General features: G+C 37.7%; 3 protein-coding genes across 3 annotated transcripts; 1 reads left to right on the top strand and 2 right to left on the bottom strand.

Annotated features, from left to right (window-relative positions):
- The first annotated feature begins 1,424 nt into the window (after window positions 1-1,424).
- LOC104428230 (heterogeneous nuclear ribonucleoprotein L) lies at window positions 1,425-1,874 on the top strand. Its single transcript, XM_018863087.2, has one exon. It carries the CDS (start codon window positions 1,425-1,427, stop codon window positions 1,872-1,874), a length of 450 nt encoding a protein of 149 aa, XP_018718632.2.
- Window positions 1,875-11,959: 10,085 nt separating this feature from the next.
- Window positions 11,960-12,658, bottom strand: LOC104430786 (probable transcription factor At4g00390). The gene has a single exon (XM_010043516.2). The coding sequence runs from the start codon at window positions 12,656-12,658 to the stop codon at window positions 11,960-11,962; it is 699 nt and encodes a 232-aa protein (XP_010041818.2).
- Window positions 12,659-20,833: 8,175 nt separating this feature from the next.
- On the bottom strand, window positions 20,834-22,198 carry LOC104434845 (probable transcription factor At1g11510). The gene has a single exon (XM_010047703.2). It carries the CDS (start codon window positions 22,196-22,198, stop codon window positions 20,834-20,836), a length of 1,365 nt encoding a protein of 454 aa, XP_010046005.2.
- Between the last annotated feature and the right edge of the window lie 3,811 nt (window positions 22,199-26,009).

The following is a 26,009-nucleotide window of genomic DNA, read 5'->3' as shown; positions in this document are numbered from 1 at the left end:
TTTTAGCAAAAGAAAATGACCATGTTATTTCCACTCATTACATAATTAAATCCATCCTATTTTTCACTAAAAAGGCAACCCTTAATCATTCAGTTGCAATTTAAAGTGATTGCCACAAATTTATTCACTTTGCTTCTTTTTTATTCTTTTTTCTATTTTTTTTATATATAATCTAGTTACCATAGTTAAACCTTTCAATATGTTAAATTCATTTAATTAATGTGGTCATCTCATGTATATTAAAGACATTATGTTTTCTTTTTTATTATTAGATTTTACTTTTGCATAATAAGTTATGTCAAAAAGAAAAATTCCAAGAATCCTAACCCTTTTTATGTCATTGAGCAAATTTATGGATTCATTGTCAAGTAAAATCTAGAGATTAACATAGGCAAATTTTCAAAAGAATCTCATATTCATACTTTTATTGTCCATATCATCATCAAACCCTTTCTTATCTTGATAGTTTTTCAAAAACACTTCATGGAAGATGTTAATTTTTTATCAATCCAAAATGATGAGACCTCATTGACATTTTAAAAATGACATTTCTTATTTTATGAATGTTGTGATTTGTGTTCATCCTTTGAAGTTTCACATTGGAGAATGTAACTATGATTTTATTTTGAAAATTATTTACATAAGTTCTTTTTTCCTTTTTGTTTCATAGAACACCCCATTATATGGATATGAATATAAAAGACGATTGATAAGAAACCATTTGAAAGTGATATGCACAACAAATGTTAGAGTTTTATAAACAAGCGATTGCATTAAAAAAGTTTCTATGTTAAAATTTTTCTAGATTCTACTTGTCAATTAATCTACAAATTTGTTAGACAACATTAAAAAAGAATTAGATTTATTGGAAAATATTCTTTTTGAAAACACTAATTTCTACATGATGAAAATATTGTATCTTTATATATATGGGATATATACGGTAAATAAACTAGGACCAACCATGTGAAATCTTAATTATGGTAATTAAATTTAACATAAGAATAAAAATGAAACAGAAAGAAGGAAAGTGAATAAGTTTGGGCACCAATTTAAATCGCAATTAAATTATTAAAGGCAACTTTGCCTTTTTGGGGGAAATTATGTCGATAACTATGCCCGAGGAATTCTAACTGAGAAACTTCCAATAACGCCGTCAATGTGGATCGATCGGGAGTCCTACGTGTCGGTCAACAAATCCCTAAAACCAGGTTTGACGATGGCGATGGAAAGCAAAACCGACACGTAACTCTCTGCTTCGCTTCGATTCAACCCCAAATTCGAATTCCTCGCCACTTCGATCGCAAATTCGCCTCCGCCATGGACGTCTCGGCCGTCGCCGTCGCCGACGCCCTAGGGTTCGCGAAGCTCCTCCTCCGCCGCCGATCCGCCGGCGCGGGTCCATCCCGTGCTCCTCCGCCTCGATGAACCCCGTCGACGCCGTCGCGCCTCCGCCCGTGAAGTCCGATCGTTACAGGACCCTCACCCGCGCCCTCCTCCGCAGGAGCCGCCGCCGCACGAAGCGGAGGTTGCTGCGGTCCGCCGGCGGCCCCGGAGAGGGAGATGACGGCGCGCTTTACGGTGACGGCGTCGGGGACGGCCGTTCGTTCGGCGGCGGCGGGGGCGGAGGTGGTGGTGGTCAGGGGTGGAATTTCGACGGGTTCGGGGGGCAAAGCTGGGACGACTCGTCGCGGTGGCCGTGCTGGGGTTCCGGCTTTGCGTTCGATTTCATCTATGAGGTGATTTATTGGATCGCGCTCTCGAAGTGCACGCACTTCGCGTTCAAGAGGGTGGCGAGGATCGTGGCGGAGACGATGATTGGCAACGTGCGGCCAGAGAAGGTTCCGGTGAGATTGACGACGGCCATGTGCTGAATTGATGATAATATTCACTACCTCGGCAGTACACAATGTTCTTCGTTCTAATTGGCGGAAGACTAGTTGATTGTTCTGGCGTTTTCTTCACCATTCCTCTGTAAATAGTGTACATAGTAGACAGCAATTGAATTTATATGGAGTACATCCAATTAGACAGCAATTGAAGGTCAATTCTTTCTGATTCGAGGTATACCATAAATTCTTTTCCGACTGGCGTTGATGATGTGAGCGGATACTCGTGGCTGCAGTTCATGGTCTGGGAAAAATCCATATTTTAGTGGGAGATGCATGATTGTTGATACGTATGTTTGGTCTTCTTATGTTGAGAAGATTGTTCCTAGCTTAGGACCATGTTTCTGGAAGCTTGAGTATGATGGCTTGAATTGACTTCAGTGGAAATAGGTTAAAAGAATGGAAAGCTTCTTGTTTTAAGATATTTGCCCAATTTGTACCGGATGTATACTGGAAGGTTCAGCTTGTTTATGTGTGTGCCCAATAATGGGTCGGAAATTATGAGGTATAAAGTGACTTTGTGGCATGGAAACTGTGCAAATTTTGCAAATTCTTCTCTCTGAGTTTTGCAGATATCCAGGTTAACTTTGTTGATGCTGAAGAAGTTAACAGTCATGATTCTCGATCACAAGAGAAGTTTAGTACCTGGTTTGGTAAATTAAATGGATGTTCATGAGATCTTTGGAGGGTTTAACATAGAATATCCAGGCTTCAAATCTGGTTAATCTTGTTGTGGTGCATGTTTTTGTCTAAGTTTGGAGGGCAACATTGATGTTTGATGATGGTATAGAACCAGTTCTTGTTTCTGATTGGTAGGGTGCGTGCACTTATTGTGCCAGGGCTATCGTTGGAAGCCAACGGTCTATGGGGTTGGTCAATTGACAGATTCTCGTTTGTGTTGTGTTTTGTTGCTAGATTAGCTTTATTTGGGGAGTACCGTGCTTAGTTAGCTTGTTTGGACTGTTCCATGGTGCTCATTTGCTCTTTTGAGAAAAACTTTTGCATCTATTCTTTTCGATATTCAGCCTCCAGTTTTAGATGTCATATGAAAACAAGCATGAAAGGTCTTTTCTTGGTGATTGGCCATATGCTGGACCTTTTGGAGTTTCCACACGTTTGCTTTGTGATTGTGTCTAGACTTTTGGAAATTGTCTTTTTTGGCTATGGATGAGCACATGCCTCGACTGGACAAGAATTGCTCAAGCATTAGGCATGCTTGCAATGTACATGGTTTTTCCGTTAGATGCCTTGCCTGCAAAGCTTGCACCAAGTAAGGATAGGGTGTCCTATTTGTGGTTTTCCTGCCATTCTAGACTCTTTATGTGTTGAATCAAAAGTACAAGAATTTGCTCGGGGTTCAATGGAGGGAACAGTAGAATTTATATAAACTTGTATCGCGTTGTGGTGGTTCCTAATTGAGGGAAACCATGATGCACTTTGGTTGGAAGAGCGCAGAGTGAATGTTCACTCACTTTGTAGCCCTAGAGGGTCTGTAGTAAAACAAGGTAGTGATGGTGCCTCAACTTCAGACCAAATTAAACAGGCATTGCTGATTTTATTTTTCTTGCCTCGACTTCAGCCAAATTAAATTTTCTTTTCTCTCTTTTTCTTTCTTTCTCTCTCGTTGCTGGATCATGGAATAGATGATGATGGTGACCAAAATTACGATGCTGAGAACATTGGTTTGAAGACTTAATTGCTTTTAGGACTGGGATTTTTCTTGTTTTATGCCAGTGCTAAAATTCGGGCTCATGTTCTCTTCACATGTTGATTGGTGTAATTCATATTCCAAACCGTATTATATTTCAATCTTGCGAGTGATGTAAAATTCAATATAATGAAAATAGATAACACTTCAGGTGGTATTATGTTGCTGCTAAGAAGTCATTCATTCTTCAAGGCTATGTTTGAGAAGTGGGAGAAAATGGAGGAACGAAAACGGCGGTGTAAAATTTGAAAAATCAAAAAGAAAAAGCATTCCGAAAGGTAATATGTCGCCGCTGGAAGATGTTCTTTAAGAAGGGATTAACCCGGCCAATTTAGAAGTATTATGGTTCCATCGTAGAAGAAAAGCTACTAACGTGAAATCAAAAAATTCATGAAAAATCTCAAACTAGTATATTTTCGACAAATTTACTTTAAATTAATTTTTTTACCACAAAAAATTTCAAATTAGCATATTCCATGATAAATTTATCATAATTAATTTTTTGCTCAATAAAAATTATAAACTTATATATTTATGATAAATTTACCTTCAATTAGCTTCCGTTAAATTATATTAATATCATTAAAAATCACAGACTAGTACACATATAATAAATGGAAGGTAAAACCCCAAACTGGTCGTATTATCCAACTCAACAATTTGATTAAAATTTAAAAGAAAGTAGAGGATGGTAAATTTATCTCAAATGTACCAATTTAAGGTATTTGGTGGTATGTACCAATTTAAGATTTTTCCTGGTATTGACTCTTTTGTTAAAAAAAAAAAAAACCTCGTGTTTGTTAAACAATTAAATAAAGAAAGCTTATAGATCGTTTGTCCCATATTATGTATTGTACGTATTTTGGAAATTAAATTACTTGTTTATTAAATATGTTTAATAAGGCTAGTGATTACACTCATCCATATGTTAGTTGAGTCCCTAATTTTTTAATAGATTGACCCGTAATAAAACTTACAACTTCAGGTGGATTCGTATGTCTTTCGGGGGACCATGCTTGGTTCATGCACCTTCAGGTGTACTGTTTTTCTTAGCACGTGCTCTGTTAATCTAGTTTAATCTGATTCTAGAACTAACAAATTATAAGAAGTGAAACAACTTCATCCATTACATATTGTAACTAACAACTCTATCCAATTTCAGCCACTTCCTTGAAACAATTAGATTAGAAAAAAAAATGATCTCATTTTCATATTAAACCACAAACTCCATCCATTTTCTTTAGTAATTATAAATATCTTCTCGTATATAACAATCTCGCTTCCCATGTGCATGACACGATGTGCATGACACGTACATTACTTCCACTTACTAATCAAGAAAATAATTGCAAAATGAAAAAATATTAGCCAGTGTGATCGATTATCTTCAATTTGGATGGCATGGAATTGTGTCTATCAAGAGGGACAAGGCATAAGAGCCAAGTGTAGCGGATATTTCATCAAAATTTCGGTATATTCTAACCAGAACAAATGTATTCTCACCGTTTTCGCATGACTATATGTTCGGCTCCCCTATTCAAATGGAGCAATCCGATGGGTTCAATTTTGCTTTCAAGGGACTTACTTTTAGATACTTTTCTCACCATATCCACCAGACAAACTTAAGAATGGCGTCTTACTATACTCTCCACAAAATTTTAGCATGATCCAATGATAAATCATAAGATGTTGTTGACTTCGTGAAGCTCCACGTTGAAACCCCGCTTTGGCTGAATATGAGTGTTTGTAAGTGTACTTGAGCCCTTAGCCGAATCGCCCTCGTAAATATCTTGTCTAGGCCTTTAAGTTTCCCGTAAAATATAAGTCTTGAAAATTCCAATTCTAATCGAAGTCCAAAGTGAAAATTTAGTTGAAAATTCTCGTTAAACTTTACCCAGCAACCCTTTTAAAAAGTGCATGCCACATGCACTATACAAACGCGGCACATGCACGCAATTGCACGGCACACGCACAGCATATCAAAATTTCAGCTAAACCTTTCACTATACTTGGAAACATGATCCATTTTATCCAAATCATTTCAACTCCAACATCCTTGGGGTTAGGACCAAGCCCCAGAACATTGGATCCCATCATCTTAGAGTTAAAGACCACTAGGAGACTCCATTCATTTCACGAAAAATAATTTTCGAAAAATGTTTTTTAGATTTTCCAGTATTTGTTACACAGAAAATGAATTGGTTGAGGAAAACGTTTTCTACTATTGAAAAAAAGACCTTCAAAAATGGGGAAAATGTTTTCCACTTTTCAAAAAGTGAAAAACATTCCCTATAACTTCTTTTACCTCACTTTTTTTTACCAAATACTTTTTTCTTTTTACTTTTCTTAAATCGAGTTTTTTATTTTTTTTCTTTGCTTATTTTCTTTCTTTTTTTCTTCTTCTTCCTTGGCCTTGGTTAGTTGCCGGCTACAGCGATGGTTGGCAATCAGCCATTGGTGAGCTCCAACCTCACTCAAGCCAATGAGACTTGAGCTCACCTAAGGCCGGTGAGCTTGAGCCTCGCCAAATCTGGTGAGCTCCAACCTCACCCAAGGTTGCTAGAGGTCTAGGTGAGCTCTAGCCTTGCCATAGGCCAACAAGGCTCGATCTTGCGGAATCGCGATCTCGAGCCTCATTAGCCTACAAAGAAACTCAGAAATGGCAAGTTGCTGGTCGTTGCCATGGCCAACGATTGGCCGAGGCCAAAGAAGAAGAAGAAAAAAAAAAGAAAAGGCTAAGGAAAAAAAAAAAATAAAGGAAAGGAAATAAATAAAAAATTGAAAAATCCATTTTAAAAAAAAATTGAAAATTGGTACATGCAGCAAAAGATTTTTCTTATTGGAGAGTGGAAAATATTTTCTAGTTTATTTTCAAATTTTAGCCAAACATTAAAAAAATATGATTTTCTTCCTAGAAAATGGCTTCTTACGGTATATTTTTACGAAACGAATGAAATCTAAATCTCACAAATTATATGTCCAATCCTACTATGTTGCAGTTAAGCTAAGTCCCACAATTTTGGAGTTGTGAGTTCTAGCCCATCTCTCGCATACCGGGCCAACCATTGGGCTGATTTAGATCAAATTTGTGATCAAGTCCTCCGTTTCACTCGATGCAAAAATACTTTGCATGGTGGCTTGATGCCTACAACTAAATGTTTTTAATGTCACGATGTGGATAAATGCATAAATGAAAGGAAAAAAAAACGTGAGCACTATATTTTCTCGACTTCCTACTTTCACTAAGGCATGACTTGTATCGGGTCACGCTAAAACACTCCCCAATATCATGTATGCGGAGCTACCATTTTGGGGTTCACCTATATTTTGTATTGTTTCTCTACTTATACCCAAGTGCCGTGGCATATCATAATTTTTCCCATCCGTCCCCTTTGTTTTCATGAAGTCTGATTTATAATTCATTTTCTAGGAAAATTATCATCCCTTCCATTGTCAAATCCTAAGGGGGACAACTTTGTAGTTTTGGCTTAAAGCTATAGATATTGATATGTGAACCCAATTATTGCATTCACAACTTTTATGTAGATTAAATTAGAATAGATTGTAACTATTTCCTTTCTATACATGTGTGTATTTGGCCGAGTTAAACTATATGAACAGGCGAAATTGTTAATGGATGGTTATCGGGCCAAAGCCAAAGCAGCACAAAAATAGGCAACGACCGAAATTTTTGCTCATGATTGTTAGGTTTTGCAGAATTTCATTGTGATTGTTGTCTGTTCAGGTTTTTGGGCATTGCTCTTTTTTTCGGTCACACCCATTTTTTGGGCAAAATCTAAAATCGGAGTGGCTCTGGTTAGTTCACTGTTTTTTGTGGCCTCCTACTTTAGTCGTGAATCTTTATACCTTGCAAGCCATTCATGTAGTCCATTTGCCAATAGACAACGCTCTTCATCTCTCATATTCGCAAGCACGATCTTTGTCCTTTTATTTTTTTGCCGTAGAAAGAGCTAAAGTATATATTGACCTCTTAGTTTCAATCGCCATGTCCTCAAGATCATCGTCAATCTCGAAACTATGGACATGAGATCGCTTTCTCGTGGTATAAGAGTCCTCCATTCCATGATAGAAGACCCAATTACTCAATTTGTCCCAAATGTATGCGTGCATGATATTGTCACGGAGAATAGAATAGAAGAGGTCAAGATTTTATTGAAGTTTAAACATATATTTTGTGCAGACCCGTAAGAAATTTTCATATATATACACACGGAGCAAAACAAAAACATCCATAAAATTGTGGAGCTGTACCCGATTTGATGTTCCTAAATTTGAATACTTTCGAAAACGTCGGCAAAGGTTTTGAATTCTAAAATAAGTTCTAAAACTAATAAAGAACAGGACGACCCCTTATATGGACTGGCCCTTGAGTTGGCAGCACAGTTTGCTGGTGCCCTCTTGAGCGCCAAGTGCATGCAATTTGAGAGAGCAATCCAATGAATATAACTCACAGTCGAAATTGAATGCAAAACCAGAAACCTCGTGCGGCCCCGGCGATGTCGTCCTAGCTTAGGCCCCCAAAACCGTCGAAATCCAAGCCTGACCCCCACCACCGGTCCGGCACCGTAGAATCCAAACCCCTCACCAAATGGGCCGTCGCTGTAAAGAGCGCAATCATCTCCCCCGCTAGAGCTACCACTGAACTGCAACAGCCTTAACCATTAGAGTAAGGCAAAAGTCTGAGAGTGAAAGTTAGAATAGGAATAAAGTATGACAGACCAAAAAAAAAACCGCAACAGCCTTCGCATCACATTTAACTGCCACTTCACTCATCTTTTATATATACACGTGACAATTGTGAAAGCCCGTTGAGATTTGACATTTATCTCCTACTTTTTCGCCGATCAATTGAATAATTTGGTGAAATAAACCTCTCACGCACAACGAGAAGGTGACTATTTTGATTTTCAGATTTCTCCTTTTACTGCTCTATTAAAGTATTTTAATGCGCTGCATTGCTATTAATTGAGAACCTCAAATTAAAGAACTTGTTATTTATCGCAAGCAAATATCCACAAGGAAAGTTGTCATTTGCTATTGCTGGTTAGATCTTTTCGTGATTCATATGTTGGAACAGTTTCCACAGCAAAAGTGTTTGGCTGGGTTTATTTGGATAAAATGACTTGAGAACTAAGGCTTACATGATGTGCATCCTTTAAATAACTGTCCTTCTCCTCACTACGTGGTCTCCTTTATATGAAATAGAATACTGCTTCTTAAAAGAACCCACTACCTTTCTATTGACACCCAAAATTGCTCGTACCATTACATACCGCTCACGAAGATAAAAATAGTATCAAGGCACGCGTTGGTCATGAGGACGAAGGAAGGGTCAAGACACGCAGGGGAAGTTTGACCAAGTGTCGATGAGCCCATGAATGGAAGCATATGGTTCGACAATAAGGGAAGGAATTTCCACGTGTCTAGATGTCATAATAATGTCATGAGTACCAAATTCAAGCAATATTGGCATTGAAATTTGAGTGTGAATCATCAAATGTGCAAAGGACTGTGCAAAGTCAAGGAGCAGTTATTACCCAATGACCAAGTCATACAACCGCTATCGACTAATCAATAGTAGTATGGCATGATCAAGTCAATTGTGAAAGATAGTAGGAACTAGGAAGACAAAGGAACGTGTGAAGAGATCAGGGACAATTACCAAAAAAGAGATAATTGTTCAATTGTTGCCAAATTGCTCTATAAATACCGCAAGTCATCTAACAAAGAACCCCCCAACAACATATCAAATGCCTTTACTTTATTTTTACTTTATCACATTTTAGTTTCATAGTTATAGCTTCCAAATTCCCGTTTTTTATTAGATTCCAACGAGTGTCTACATTTTGGTTCAACGTCATTGATTAATTTCTTGTGTTAAACCATGAGCTCAGCGTTATTGATTAAATTCCGGCGTTGTGTTCTTATCTAGGGGAATTACTGTTGATTAAATTCCAGCTTTGCACTAAATTACCCTTAAGTTATGTTGTTAATTAAATTGGGCATAGGTTAGAACTAGAAGTGAAAGTTAGCAAGTCGTTGACTATCAATGTCGTACTGCGAAGAAATCACATATATAAAAGTAGATTCCATTTACCATACACACGCAAACCGGACTGATGAAAATAAATGAAGTTTGCGTAATTGTTAAGAGTGATGAAAATCGACGCAGACCAAAATGTGCCTCTGGCTTTTCAACTTCCCATGAAAAGAGACTTGAAATTTAGCAAATATCACAAAAAATTTCAAAAACTTTTACTTTGAACAAATACTTCCAACTTTTTTATGTCACCAAAAATTTGACAGAAACACCCGCAAATATATATGTGATGCATATATTCTATATTTCAGTTCCATTTTTGGTGTATTTGTGTATAAGTTAAGGATTTTCTTTGACAAATTTTTTTTGGGTATTTATATTATAATTGGCAAGTTTAGGGTTCTTAGCATCGTAAAATCGGTGTATTCAAGTGATAATTAATAAAATTTGGCATTTTTTTTATAGTATTAACTCTTTATTTATGGATGATTAGGACGCGCATATAGAGACCCATTTGCTAGAGCACCTTTCTCACTTCCTCTGGAAAGAACCGCGGAAAAGCAGCCCAATTGTCCCAATTTTTGCTATCAACTCATTAAAAAAAAAAGTATTTTTAAATCACCAAATCACTAAAAAAAATGTATAATAAATCTTCCCCTTTCAATGCACCAACGAAGGTAACCCCATTTGAAAATGATTTAACAAAAAATAAGTGAGCCAAAGCTTAGACCCCTTTAAACCTTAAAGAAAACTAATAGCGAGAAAAAGTTTAGAGAACATTTACTGCTCCAAATAAGTCCAATTTGGTTGATTTAATTTTGGTCTTTGATGAAGACCACTGTTCTCTTAACCTTGAGAACGAGACTCTCAGTTGCATTTATATATAATTACATATTAGCGGACGTAGGTTCTTGTGTTCTTGCGGACGGGCAACTTTTTGCTAAGGCGCCATAAACGCAAATAAAAAGGATAAAGACAAAATAGTCAACTTATAAACTAAAAAATGAGAATTATTTTAGGATTACTATGACGAAAAACTTCAAACTGATACACCTATGATAAAATCTCAAATTAATATAGTTTTAATAAATTTACTCAAGATTGGTACACTTGTAATAAATTTACTCTTATTATTTTTCATTAAATTTTATAATTAAATTACTAAGTTGAATGACATGCGATAATTGATTGGTGTATTAGTTTGAGATTTTATTCTCCTATTGTCATAGTCATACCGATTTTGTGTTTTTTTAGTATTAATCTAATTTAATGGAATGTATATTTGTTATAAATGTATTGATTTGAGATTTTTATTGGTAAAAAAATTAGTTTTTGAGTACATTTTTAAAAGTGTACCAATTTAGAATTTTTTTTATGATTATTTAGAGTAAATTTGTTATAAATATATTAATTTGAGATTTTGATAATCAAAAAATAAATTTCAATATATTTATAATAAATTTATATTTAAGATCTTTTGTGATATCAACTCTTATTTAAATTTATTTTTACTTTTTACCCAAAAAAAACTCTTATTTAAATTTCTTGAGGATCGACTCTTGATGCTGTCTTGTCCCTCTTTTTCTGTTTTAACAGATGACTAAAAGAATAATTCGATTTGGCTTTGGTTTTGTTGAGTTCTTTTGTAGACACGGACGATGGTGAGGATGGGGGACCTGGGGTTTGAGCTTATTAATGATGAGTTGATAGTGATGATGGGATGTTTCAGAGTTTTTCTTACAGGAAAAGTATGAAAAAGGTTTTCTCTACTAATACATTTGGTAACTTGTCAAATAATAATAATTTTTATTTTTTTATTCTCAAAAGTAAATTTAAAATAGAAATTTATTTGGTAAAATTTTTATTTTTGAGAACAAATTTTTATATTTTTGTTCCCGAAAATAAATTTGGAACAAAATCAAGGTTTAACCTTTCCTCACCTTTTGAACAAACGTAGCGAGAACTGGCCTTGGTTTTGAAATCAGCAAGATTGGTGGCCGCCTTATAAGACGCGTCCACAGTCGAAACCAGGAGCGGAAAAAAGACGAAATAAGTTTGGCAAATGGAACACAAAGGTTATCTATCGGCAAAAAAGACATCCAGACGGCGATGTCAGAGCACATTACAGGCGAAACTAGGAGCCAAAAAAACCCACGAAAATGTCTCATCTGAGAGATGAAGAGTATCCATTGGCAAATGGAACGCAAAAGTTAAAGACAAGAGCAGAACCCACAAAACCGTTCTAATCTCAGATTTTGCCCCAAAAAACCAAAACACTAAGTTTGGCCTGATCATCGCTGACTATTTTCTTGCCGTGCGGTACCCGTCCATTAGCAATTTGGCCAGGTCATTCAGCAGGATCGCTCTCTCCCCCGCCATCTGCACCTCCGCCATTCGGAGCTCCCGCAACCTCTCCTTGATTTCCTCCACTCTTGAGCGGTCGACCATCCTCATCCCAACTCTCAAGATATCCTCGTCAAGCCCGACTCCATTTAGCTCCAACAGCGAAGACACGCCAGCCAAGTCTCTCTCCTCAGACGACTCTTCCTCTGGCAATTTCAACGGGGCAGCAGCGTGCCTGCCCTTCTTCTTTGGGGAGGTGGGCACTCCGCTGCCGCCGCTGCCCCAGAGGACTCGGGAAAGCTCAAAGATCTTACGATCATGAGGCGTCTTCCCGATACGCCCGGTTCTAGTCGCCTTCTCGAACTTACGCTTCAGCTCCCTCATCTTATCCCGCACTTCCGATTCACTCCTGTTAATAAGTCGCTCCGCAATATCCATAACCATGGACGGCCCGGCCCCGTGCCCAGCATCACCGCCCTTCCTTGCCCTCTTAGAGGAGGAGGGTTGAGAACTGCCCGGCACGGCGACGGGCCGCACAGTGCCGGTCCCAGCTTTCGCGGCGGAAGAGGGCCTTCTCGTTGCTACTTCGAGATCGGAGTTGGAGTCGGAGTCGGACCCGGACCCGGACGCGGACCCGTACTCTCCAGACGAGGCCATGAGAGAGGTGAGAGAGCGTGAGGGAGAGAGACGAGGAAGAGGAAGGGTTGCATGCAAGAGAGAAGGAGGGAGTGACGGAGTAAGGGTTTAGGGCTTTCTGGCTTTGTTTCTTTAATATGGTCTTCAGTCCCTAGACTTACTAGGGATCATGGAAAAGCGTTTTGTTGACGTAACCCAGAGGACAAAATAAAAAAAAAACAAAAAAAAAAACGCAGCTTTTGCCATTTCACTTTTGGCAGTGCAGGGGGTGGTGAACCTAGGCTGGACTAGACTAGACTTAGGGTATGCTCCTCGTTAAGAGTGATAATCAAAAACTGGTAACTCGGCCTCCGTCTCTGCAACTTCCAATCCAAAAATCCTCTTTCGAAAAAATGAACAAAAAGAGGGAAAATCATCAAAATAGATCCAAATTTATTAGTTAAAAACCTTTTTCTGAAGATAAGGGACAGGACGTTGAGAAAATAGCCCATCGTTATAATTCCTTTTATCCAGCAATCGCAGCTAGTCTTCCAACGTTTTTTATTTTTTAAGAGAGCCCTTACGATGAAAGAATTGACTATTGTAAAGTGGAGCTTTCTTTGGTTTTACATTTTCATTTGAATTCCTTCTTTATATTTAGCATATACATTAATAAGAAGAAAAAATTGGTTCTCGAAAGATGTTCATCTGAACAGCTTGCAATTCTTGAAAATATTATTTATTATTTCGTAACGGACCATGCTATTTTCCTATCATTTTTTTTTTTGGATTGATTAATTATGAATTGTAAAGATTGCTCACTTGCAAAAGAAACAAAATATAAATATGAGATGTTTATGGTTAAAAACCATCAATTTAGAAGGAAATTTTATCTAAATGGGGTTGAGGAAAAATACACTACATCGTAAATTACTTTTCTTGCATTGACGTATATGTGTGGATAGCGAGTGAAAGCAAGAAAAAAATCAGCTGTGCAAGAGAGACCACCCTTGATTTGAAAAAAGAAAATAAAAAGAGAGACCGCCCTCTCTACGGGAAATGGAACCACCGCGAACGGCTACTGCAGTGACGATGCTCTTTTTACGTTCTCAATATTTTCTTGGTAGCATTCATATCATCTTTCGAGAAACAGGGAATACAGAGTAGAAATAGCCGTGCCCTCTCTGAGCGACCGTCAACGAACTCCAGACAACCTCCTCATTGTTGTCCATTTCCCTGCTGCCGTAATTCGCCGTCTAGTCTCACAACCAGAGATTGCTGTAGGAACGCCGGCAATCTCAGCAGTCATCCTGGTCCTGACATCCTGCGTTCATCTTGCTTCACGAACATTAAAATCGTTCAGCTACGTCGAGCATCTTTTTCTTTAGTTTGATCGCATGCGATTCCATTTTGCTATTCAATCTATCTGCGATTGTATTTTCGTTTCTTGTCCAAGTTAAGCCCCTGCAGAGAAAAAGAAATCAATTTCTCAGTCACTGTGGACTTTCACGCCTATTCTTCATCAGCATCCCACTGTCATGTTCTTTCTTTCTGTGGGAATTCATACACAAAGTCCAGACTTGGGACGCCACAGGGAGAGAGAAGAACGTCCACCTTGAGGGACTCCACGCTCGACATGCAACACTCGAAGAAGCCAAGGAAACTGCTCGCTGTCACCACCATCCTGCTTCCATTTGTGGACGTCTAACTCTCCGCATCCACTAGCTAGCAAGCCGTTCCTAGGTGGCCATCACAACGACTTCCTTGAGTCGGATTCTGGTATCCCCCCGGCAGGGTTATCATGCAAGCCGCCACCACCGTTGTTGCTCCTGCAACCTAGCTGATTGTGCAAATGTCGTGACAGGAGGAGCAGGGTCGGTTAAATCATCCATAGAGTGTCCATTTCTTGTAAAGTATCCATTTCGGTATTAAGGGAGGGTTGATAACCCACAGCAGAAGACATTCTACCCAATAAGGCGGATACCTCAAATCCAATCCTATATTATCGAAAAACAGAATTAGCTAGTCCGGCGTCACTTCCAACTAAGCGCAGGCATCCCGCATCGGTTCTCGGTTTCTTCACCATTCTATACCCAGCGGATTTGGCGTTTCTCAGTCCCACCGTCAGCTATACCGGCGTTGCCATACTCGGGTCTTGCATAGCCATTTAACGACTACGCCAGGCCTTGATCTTTCCCTGCAGTTTTTAAATTTCGATGCTCCATTTCAGTTCATCCGCGAAGCGTCGCTTGTTCTTGTCATCATTGCGGTTCCTCACCATCCTGACCATCTTGCCCACGACCTGTTACTGGTGTCTCCTCAAGCCCACTATTGCTGATGTTCGAGACTCGTGAAGCCCATCTTGAGGAAATCCTACATTGGTAGTAAAGGTTTGGCTAAATTCATGCGATTGTTTTTTTTTTTTTCAAATGCGTGATATTTAGTGATAAAACCTTTGGGTGTCCCGTTTGTTACCCTACATAGACATATGCAGCTTTTGGACCTTTAGACGCTAAGGTTTAACCCCAATATTGTGTTGCGTCGATTGGTTGAGTACGCTATCAAAATTTGTACGTTGTCATTGCATGTTTAGAGTTTAGAGCACATTTATAATTTAAGGTTTTCATTTTTAGGGCCATAAATGTTTAGTCTCATAACATATATAGGTTTAGGACATGTTAGCTTTAGAATCCATGTAGATTCAGGTTAGTGCATAACTTTCATAAAATAAAATCACATAAAAAATGTTATTTAGTTTTCATTAGATTGCATGTAGACTTAGGGTTAATTAGACTCATGTCGTATAGTGCATGTCATTTAGAACTAAGTTTCAAAAGTTGTATCATGTAGATAGTTTTAATTATTACATCACATGCATCATTCGCATTACAAATAGTTCAAAAATAGTTTATAGTTGACTAAGCCACACTTGAGTCTTAGGTTTTAATCTTCCTCTTTTTATGAAATAAGAAATAAAAAAAAACATATATAGCGCATTATAGAATAAATTCGCGGTTTCCCTTAGGTCATACATAAGTTAAATAAGCTAGAATTACATGCTTGCACAATTTTAGAAATAAAACTATATCATCTCTTATCTAGCATTTAGATTGCATTTTCACTAATCATGTAGATGCGGGTTTAGGAATCATTTAATTTGCAGAACTTTAGAATATAAAAAATTAGAATTATAAAGTCTCATATAGATCGCATATTGGTTATTCATACATGTATTCGGTTTGTATATTTTTCTGAAGTAATAGTTTGTAGATATCTCATGGTGACGGATGGCGATACGCTTTGCTTTACTTAATGCATCCAGGTTCTTAAAATTTTCTGTAGTCTATTTACTGTTTTGATTATTGGGTGTTACATTTACTAATTGCACACTCATATGATCACCCCTTATATGTTAGCAACATAGGGTAAAAAAGATGAGAATTGCATGCAAAACATTTTCAAAACAAACAGAAAAGGTACTGAAATGGCATTAAATTAATCTAGCATAACCAAATCCCTGTATTTATGAATCTCTCTGGTTCGTAGAAGTAAATTGTATTCCCGCATTTTATTTGGGTGTCTAATTAGCCCATAATCGATTAGTGGCAGCTCCGATACGTAAGTTTAATCACATGTTGAATGAGTACCAAGTCGCCATTGGTAAGACTTAGAAGAATCCGTGCGAGACGTGAAAGATGGTCTCGTTTGAGGAACATTTGTTCCTATTTTGTAATCCATAAGCTTTGCCCCAAGTAATCCACCTCCGGGAGGGTTGTGTTAATATTCTCCACTTGAAACCATCTGATATTATTCAAGTTTTTAACAACTTCAATTATCAAGTGTCGCAGGAATATCCCATCTTTCCAAATTTACAAAAATTGAAATTGATAGTTCCAAACAAGAACAAATTTTTACAGTTTTACTATTACTAACTAATTTAGGCGCTGTTTATTTATTATTTAACATAAGTGAAAAGAACTTCTTTAATTTTCCGCCAAAATTAAAATATTTTTGAAGAAATATATCTATATATATGTACCTTGAAAGTTTCAAATATTTTGGATTAAGTGCGTACACCGCAAAATTTACATTAAGTAAAAAGTAATAGTTGATCGAAATACATCTCATTGCGCTCTTATTCCAGTGTACTAGCTAAAAAAGCACGCATTTACGTGTGAGTTGAAGAATTGGAGAAAACAAAAAAAAGAGTGGCTTGAGTTATTTTAGGAAATGTATTTATCATTTTTGTCCATTTTCAATGTTGCCGTCGATTATGTAATACCTTAACGAACACGTTAGATTTTTGCTTCCTTTTTTTTTCCTAAAAGTTTGAGGTTGAAGGATGTTCTGGGTTCGTAGTACTGTTTAGAGGGATAACATTTGTGAAGAGACTTTTTTTTTTTCACTAACAATAAAAAAATAAAATTTTATTACATATGCTTGCGAATTACCTTGCTTTCGTCTAATGGGGCAAGTGACAAAAGTGGCACTTTAGGAAACCGCATTACTTTGATGTATCTCAGCAAATTTAGCGTATATAAACTAGATTGCCTAAGGCGAATAGGTTCCTTAATTACTAAACTTAATCGATCCTGATCAAGGATTAGTATAATATATTCTTCAGCCATTTTTGGGAAAATCCAAGAGGCGATTGTGTTACGAGACAATAAATCTATGGAAGGCTCTTTAATTTTTTTCTTTTGTTTATAGCCTCACTATCTGTTTTAAAAGTTCACTAGGAATCCATTTGGTAACCATTTTATTCCCGAGAATAATTTGTGCTTCGAAATAGTTTTTTTTTTCCCTAGACAAATTTTTGAGTTGTTTGATAACTGTTCAAAATTTTTATTCCAAAAATAGAAAAGCATATGATACAATACTTAAATTTTTCTTACTTAGAATTTCTTTTAATCTTTTAATAGTTTTATTACAATTTTCTTTTTTTTTCTTTTTTTCTTTTTCTTCTTTTTCTAACTGGTCATTGGCCTCGAGGGAGTCCCGGCCAATCACCGGCAAGGCTTAGCAAGGTCGAGCCTTGCTAAGGAGAGGCTCGGCAAGCCTCACCCAACTAATGGCAAGGTCACTGGTGATTGACATGGGGAAGAAGAAGATGAAGAGAAAAAGAAGAAAAGAAAAGAGAAAAATGGTTTGAGCTTGATTCCAAAATTGTTATCGGGAACTAAGAAGCAACACTTTTTACTTATTAATTATGTTTCAAATTTATTCTCAAAATTAAAAATATTATTACATGAATTTCTGTTCTTTTTTTTTTGTTCTAGGAAATAAAAAGAAATAAATTATACATTGTTTTGGCATGTTACTAAATAGATATTGGAAAATTGATCCTCAAAATTTAACAGAAACGTGCACATGAACATTGAAATAGAATGCAATTTTTGAAACTGTTGCTTAATTACTGTAATGCAACATATTATCTTCCAATCACTTCCTGATTGGCGAATTGCGGAGATTGCTCACGTGTAAAATGAACTAAATATAAATATAAGAGATTCAATAATGGTTATTATTAATACTCATAAAAAATATTAAAGGATGATTGAAGGAAATATTATTTAATTAGGGTTGTGAAAAAATACAGCGCATTATAAATTGCTTTTTCTTGCATGAACATATACACGTGGATGGATGGGGAGTCACATGTACAATGAAAGAATGAAAAAATCACCTGTGCAAGAGAGGCCACCCTCTCTCTTAGTTTTTTTTTTTTTTTTTTTTGGTCAGTCCTACTTATGCCTACTCTACACTCACTCTCAGACTTTTGCCCTGCCTCTTGCAGGGTGTGGGAGTCGAAACCCACTCCTGAAACTTACTCGTCCCCACCTCATCCCCTTGAGAATATGGGGATTTGAACTCCTCACCTCCCCCTTCCATGTTGGAAAGGTGGCCACTGGGGCGAATCCCAGTGGTTCTCTCTCTTAGCTTGAATGGGCATAATTTGGACATAATTTTAAATATAATAAAGGAGAGAGAGAGAAAGAGGGGTGAGGGGGGTCATGCTTACCCATTACGGTGTATACGAGGTATGGGGAAATGGAACATCCGCAACGGCTACGACAATGATGCTCCTTCTTCCCCCCGCGACTATTCTTCTAACCTCTTCGCCTTGTCTTGCCTTTTTTACATAATTTGTCATTTTTACATATTTCCTTTTCCTTGTCCTTCACTTTTTTCTTTATTAAGAGAGAAATCTTGTATCAGACTACTTGTCTTCTTGTAGTTGGATCTCCAAGTTTTTGGAGTGCTCCAAATTCCACTTGAGCATCCAAATCGGGGTCAATACCAGCAAAAACGTCTCTGAACAAGATTCTAACACCATGCCAAATGTGTCTGAAACCTAAATGCTTTGTTTTGTATTGAAAAGCTAAGAATTCACGTTTCTTGTGAATCTAATTCATTGAAATTCCGTCCAATAAAACAGAAGAATTATAAATTTCTAAAATAATAGATAGGAATACTGCAAATAGAGCCATTGCGACACCCATCAAAGGAGTAGTTCCCCATCCAGGAGCTACTTTACCATATTCTGAATTCAATGGTTTCAAGAAATCCCCTACAATAGTTCGTCTTGGTCCAGATCTAGAACTACCCTCAACGAACTTAATGAAAATAGTAATTTTTCTTTCCATAATTCCTTTTCCTTTTCCGTAGAACATTGCCACCCATTTTTTGTTGTCGAAAAGCGTCTTTTCGCCCCTTATCAAGTAAACAAAACATGAAAATTATTGCTTTTTTTTTTTTTTTCAATTCACTCTACACAGTATGATTAATTTTTTAAGAAAATAAATCACCCTCAAAACTCGCTCTTTATATAAAACGAGATGGGGTCTATATTTTGCGAAAACCATGACCAGCATACTCCTTTTACCTCAAAATATATTTAATCTATTTACCAAAAAAATCTATTTTATCTTAAACGAACTAAAGGGAGATTGCAAAAATCACTGCGTTTTAAGGGTTATAATCCTTAAATAAAAATTTTCGTGCAAAAACCTTAATATTGAGAATTCAGTGGTATGAAATTCGAAATATGTCTAAAACCAATGTCGATGAAAGATATGCACACGCGTAAGCATAAGCAAGTCCAAAGGAATTCAAAAAAACCAAATTGCATTCCCTTGGTCATCTGTTAAGACACAAAAAGGGACCAAAGAGCGTCAAAAGTTTACCTTCATAGGATTGAATGACCAATAACATGTTATTAAAGAAGTTCAAAGATGATCAGCCCAAAAGCAGTTCTCAAGTGTCGATTCATGTAATTAAGTACTAAGAAAAACTACGACAATTTATCATAAAAATAGAATTGAGAGTCTTGTATTAAAATGTTTCGAATCAAAGAGGTTATTTAAAGTGTATAACTGCATAATTGTCACTGTTCTAAAGATTGTGGAGTGGACTTATGTTGATCTCTCCATATTTTGTTATTATTTGTATTTATTTTATTCAGTAATCATCGTTGTTTTTTAGCAGTTCTTTATATATATATATATATATATTTACAAAGCTCAGTATGATGCAAGTATTGGATTATGTGAAGTGACCTTTTTTTCCTTTGGTTTATATGTTCATTGCCCATGTTATACAAGATTTTAAATTTCATCTTTATATGTAGCATTACATAGAAAAATGCTTCACGATTTGTTTAGGATAAGATAATCTTGAATTAAAAAGAAGCTCCTAGTCATGATTTCTATCAAATGAGAACATATACTTGCGGTTATATTATTATTTACTAACTTTAGGGTCAATTTTTTTTTGGTTTTTTCCTCAGCAAAAAATATGTTCTTCGCTTTAATTTTTTTTGCAAAAAAGGAACCAAACCACACGAGGATTTGACATGCAACTCCTGAGGAGTGTGTCTTGTTATTTTAATGCTGTTTGTAAGTTCCAAACGTATTGCAGCGGTCAAAGCATTTGCCAAAGCAGCTTCCGCCATCGCCTTCGAACTTCAAAACACCAAATCGGACAATTGTGTGTATATTTTAGATTTTTATATTATCAGTCCCGAGGATGAGCTAATTCACCCTCTAAAGCCAAGATTTTCTGCGCATTTAGAAATTGAACTCCCATTTTTCACATTCATATGAAAGCATCCCACAAAGAGCATCAAAACCCATGCACTGAACAGCCAAGAAACCAACATGCGAATGGCTTGCTAGGTAAAAAGATCGAGACAAAAGAAAGCCTAATTATAAAAACCTAAGGATCACAATCTGCTTCCTGTAACTGCTGCTTTGCTCGACGATAGCCATCCATAAATAGCTTCGCCTGGTGATTCATGAGCGTCGCTCTATCACTGGCAACCTGTAGTTCGGACAGGCGCATTTGCCGCCACCTCTCTTTTAGTTCCTCCATCTCTGATGAGTCGATCATCCCTATTCCAATTTTCACAACTTCCTCTCCTAGCCCCATGCTGGTCAGCCGCAATAGAGAAGGTTCGCTGGCCCTAATGCCATCCTCGAACTCCTCCTCCTCCTCCAACTTTGTCGGAGGAGCAACAATCTTGCTGGCGTTTTTAGAAGTCTTAATCTTCTTTAAAGACGAGTGCACTTTCTCGCCGCCATTCTCACCACCCCAGAGGACACGGGAAAGCTCAAAGAACTTCTGATCATGGGGCTTCTTCCAAATACGCCCTGCCTTACACCCGTTACTGAACTTGCGTTTCATTGACCTAATCTTGTTGAAGATTTGCGATTCATTGGGAGAGAAGTCGAACCTCACTGATTTCTTGTCGAGAAAACGTTTGAATAGGCTGAAGTTGGTCAAGGGCTCTAGCTTCTTCTTCTTGTGGAATTTGATCATTCCCTTGAGGAGCTTGATCTCATCATTCTCACTCCAGATGCGTCGAAACCACGGCGACCCCTCCCCGGCATGCTGCGTCGTGGCCCCAGCCCTGGCTCCATTGTTAACATCGCTGCCCTTCCTCCGCCTCTCTGTGGGCCGCTTCTTTAACTCTTGAGACGTGGCCGGCTCCTCTACCGGCGTGACCTCCTTGCCGGCGGCGACGGCCTTGACAGCGCGGGTCTCGTCTTCAGACTTCGATTCAGAAGACTCCGAGTCTGGAGTGGGCTTCTTTGCACGCGAGGGCTTTAGGAATTCGTGCCTTGCTGCTTCATCATGGGATTCCGACGGTCCAGACGATTCTTCTCCTCCTCCTTCGGCATTGCCGTCCCTCTTCGCAGGCTGCCTTTCCGACTGTTGATGTCTGGCCGGCTTCTTTGATGCGCCCTCCTTGGCCGCGGCAACGGGCTCCACAGCGCGGGTCACATTTCGGGGGTCGGATTCATAACTCGAGCCCGAGTCCGAGTCCAAAGAGGGCTTCTTCTTCTTCTGTTGCGAGGGCCTTGCTGGTTGCTGCTCATACGCTGCTTCGTCGTCCGATCGGGACTGGGACCCGGATGGTGCTCCGGAGGATCCGCTTTCCTCTTCTCCGCTTTCCTCGTCCGCTTCCCGTTGCTCTTCAGCTGTCGGGGGCAGGGGGCCGGTGCGCGACTCCTCGCCGGAGGAAACGTCCGTAGGTGGCGATTCGTGGGAAGGAGTTGGGCGTTTGCGTTTCGGCGCCATGAGAGTTGAGAGAGGGAGATGAGGGGTTTTGGCTTTGCTCGAGTCTTGTATAGCAGTTGGGGTTTTGGCTTCGTTCTAGAGAGAGAGAGAGAGAGAGAGAGAGAGAGAGCATTTTTGGGAAAAGAGGAAGCTAATTAATTTTTGTGGCTTGTTCTTTTACTATGAACTTAATAATGTAATAATCTATTGAATGCTAAGCAGAGTCTCCAGTACCCGGTCTTTTCAACTTCCTGTTTATATCTAAGCATACTTTTCTTTTTATTGGTTGGTTTTAGAAGAATTTTTTATTTGAATTTCGTGTTGCTGAATTTTTTAAATTAAGGTATTTGTACTATTTTTTTTTTTGTTAATATGTTGATTATAGTGACATTGTGATTTTTCATTTACCACTTTTTTGTTTGAGATAATACGGGTTTTGAGGTAGAAAAACCAATTGGTCATGAATTCTACAAAGTACAGACCCGACTCAATTTTATATAAAGGCTAAGCTTTGAGAAGGATTTATTTAGACTTAAAAATTTTATCATACAGTGAAAGTGTATTGAAAAGATTGCTTCATTTTCCATGTTTGAATACTTGATAAGCATTCGACCAAAATAAAAAGTACTCGATAGGCTGCATAAGATCACTATTTAACAAAAAAATGTGGGACCATTTATTTGGCAAAAAAATATATATGAGATTTTCTTTTAGAAAATTTATGAAGGACATCTATGCTTTTAAACTCATTATCATACTTATGCTTGGCACTGAGTTACGGAAATAAAGATTGAAGATAAAATCACTTAAAATATACTTTTGATTGATTTAAGAAATAAAAGAATTGGAACTTAATTGATGCTACTAGTTATAAAAAAGATAAACATTTCGCTTATACAATTTTTTTTTTCCGAATTCTCGATAAACTAAAATGAGTTGGGGAATTATTTCAATAATTCTTTTTGAACTAATTGATTTGCCCTCCCTGCAGGGTATGTTCTAACAAAATTAATCAAAAGACATATTTCAGGTGCTGACTAAAAATTTCGAGGAAATAAGTTCAATAAATAGTTTGGTCGACCCTGAAATATTGGGTATGGTGTTTCTGTACTTGAAAAATACGAATGTAATATAAAAAACGCTCAAAAATTTGAATGAAAAAGGGGGGAATTTCGACTATTAATAACATGAGAATCAATTATCCAGCTCTTTCGTGGTCATAAAGACAATTACTTATTTATCTTTTCAACGACCCATTGCTATGAAATGATGATGATTGGGGAAGCCGAAGCATCACCTTGACAAGTGAAAGATCCCTTTACTTGGTGCCCTAACCGCTATCCCTCATCCAAGAGGACGCCGACTTTAATTAATCGTCATAAATGAATGCTTATGGAAGAATCGAGAAATAGGTGAATGTTGGAGTCGAATGCAAAATTACTGGTGCGACCAATAATTAAATTATCGTTTAGAAGATCGACACATAACAACTGTAGCCCACGAATGGTTACTTTGCGTGGCCCCGCATGGATGTGTAATTACTAGCGAATGGAGGTGATTAGTGGTCGTGCCCAAAGATCGGGTCTAATGTGTCACCTAAGTCCGTCGAATGCATAAAATCTAAATATAAACTTTCGAGGTCAGACCAAGTTAAAATTACCTAGACTCGCATTTTCTTCATGTAAGGCCATTGCTCAAATTTGTGTAATTATCTTTTGATTCTCTCAGGATTTGGCATCTCGTGTGACCCGCCTTTTTTTTTTTTTTTTTTCTTTAGTCTCTACCTGCCTGCCTGTTGATCACCTATAATCCGGAGCATATTTTGAATTTCTCTGCAAGCAAAAACTTGGATTTAGCTTAAGTGCAGCGATCAGAACCATAGTGTACTTTAGTGGGGAGTCACTCACCGCAACCAACACAAATAAGTACGTTGATATATAAACAGACAAGTTGGAAAGATCGGGCGCTAGAGATATTTCACCTGTCGAGACAGATAAGGAACGAAGGAGGGTCAAAAGTTGATCTTAATAATGGGAAGCTGCATCCAATTTCCTAGTTTTTCACATTAGAGGAGGAAAAGTACCAAAAAAGTCTTAAACACATTGCATTGGTACTAATTCAATTTTAAACTTTTCAATTGGATCAATTTAGTCCTAAAACTTTTAATATTAGTACCAATTCAGTTCATCCGGCCAATTTTGGTCTACCGGAGCTGACGTGACAATTTTAAAGATTTTTTTATTATTTTTCAAAAAAAAAATATTAATTTTTTTTTTTTTTCTTTTTCCTTTTCTTTTCCAGCAGTGGCCGCAAAGCCCTCGCCAGCCACCGCTGGAAAAGAAAAGGAAAAAAAAAAAACCTAATAAAAAAATTGAAAAAATAATTAAAAAAATCTTTAAAATTACCACATTAGCATCTAACCACCGATCGACATTCATGTCAGTGCCGGCTAGCCAAAATTGGTCGGATGGACTGAATTGCTACTAATATTAAAAGGTTTAGAACTAAATTAATATGACTAAATTGATATCAATGCAATAGATTTATGATTTTTTTGGTACTTTTCCCCTCACTTTGGCCTTAATGTAATGGCCATTCTCTTGTTGTTATCGCTTGATTTATGTAGCAGGTGTTGATGAATCTGCTTAGACTCTCTCATCTTTGAATGTGAATTTGGTATCTCTGCATTTTTATCTGATAGTCCCCACATGTCATCTTGTGATGGATTTCGTGTGCTGTGAGATAAATTCACCGCTTCTTATTCGTTACTCGACATTATTGAAAGCTAGGAAACCGATGGATCTTGGAAGGAACGATCGAAGCTATTGCTAAATGCCTCATTCCATTTTCCTGCTCCAAGCTCTGTTCTTCCCCCCGGTGGGACTACGAGAATTGAAGCATGGAGGTTAAGAAATTTTTCGTGCCTATTACTGTTGCAACTAATAATCTAATTGAAGGCTTCCTAAATAACATGTCGAACTTCTGTCCTTTTCCGAAGAGTTTGTGGTTCCACTTCATATTTAATTTATCTCCTTAAATTGATTGCAAAGGTAAGGGTTTTGGCCAGTTCCTAGGTGGGGTTCCATGGCCCACTTAGGAACCGAATCGAATTAAACCAGACCGATTCCCCATTGTGCCTATAAAACCAAGGGCAGTTCACGGTTCCCATTTTATGGAATCGGCCCTTAATGAGCTGAGTGGAAATTGTCCATATGAGAACCGATCACCTCTAATGGGCAACACCTGGCCGTTGGGTCATAAGAAAAGATAGTGATAAGTGAACATTAACGTCCCAACAAGAGCTTGTGCTCGAGGGGAAATTTTTTTGATCCTCTATTATCAGTCCCCTCTTGCTCTCATTCTTCAACATCTCTTTGTTCTTGCTCAAATATCACTTCCAATCACTCTAGCTCTCTAAAATTATTTGTCAATTTCATTTATTTTCATTTCATAATAATTATGTAATTGCATTCTAAGTATTGCAATTGAGAACAACAACAACAAACGGCAACAACAACCACCACCATATTTGATTATCCCGAATCAACGTGGCCTGCACTGTGCAATTGACGTGGAACTTGTTTGGTGAGTTCTACAACAATGATGTACACGTCCTGGCTCAGCCCGTGCAACAATCTGAATTCGACAACAATTGATAGGGATTGTTGGGGTGAAAGCTGAAAGCTAGTCCCCACCAAGACACTTCCTTGGACGATACCCCTACCATTGAAGAAAACCTTCAAGCAACTGCGTTGCAGGCTTCTCGAAGAAGAATGTCCGATTTCCTGCGGATATTTTTATATAAGACTGTCTCGCTAATTGCAGATCTTAT

The sequence above is a fragment of the Eucalyptus grandis genome, chromosome 2, assembly GCF_016545825.1.
Source record: "Eucalyptus grandis isolate ANBG69807.140 chromosome 2, ASM1654582v1, whole genome shotgun sequence".
Classification (NCBI taxonomy): Eukaryota; Viridiplantae; Streptophyta; class Magnoliopsida; order Myrtales; family Myrtaceae; genus Eucalyptus; species Eucalyptus grandis.
The sequence above is the reverse complement of the archived record's forward strand: the minus strand, read 5'-3'. Positions and strand labels throughout refer to the sequence as shown.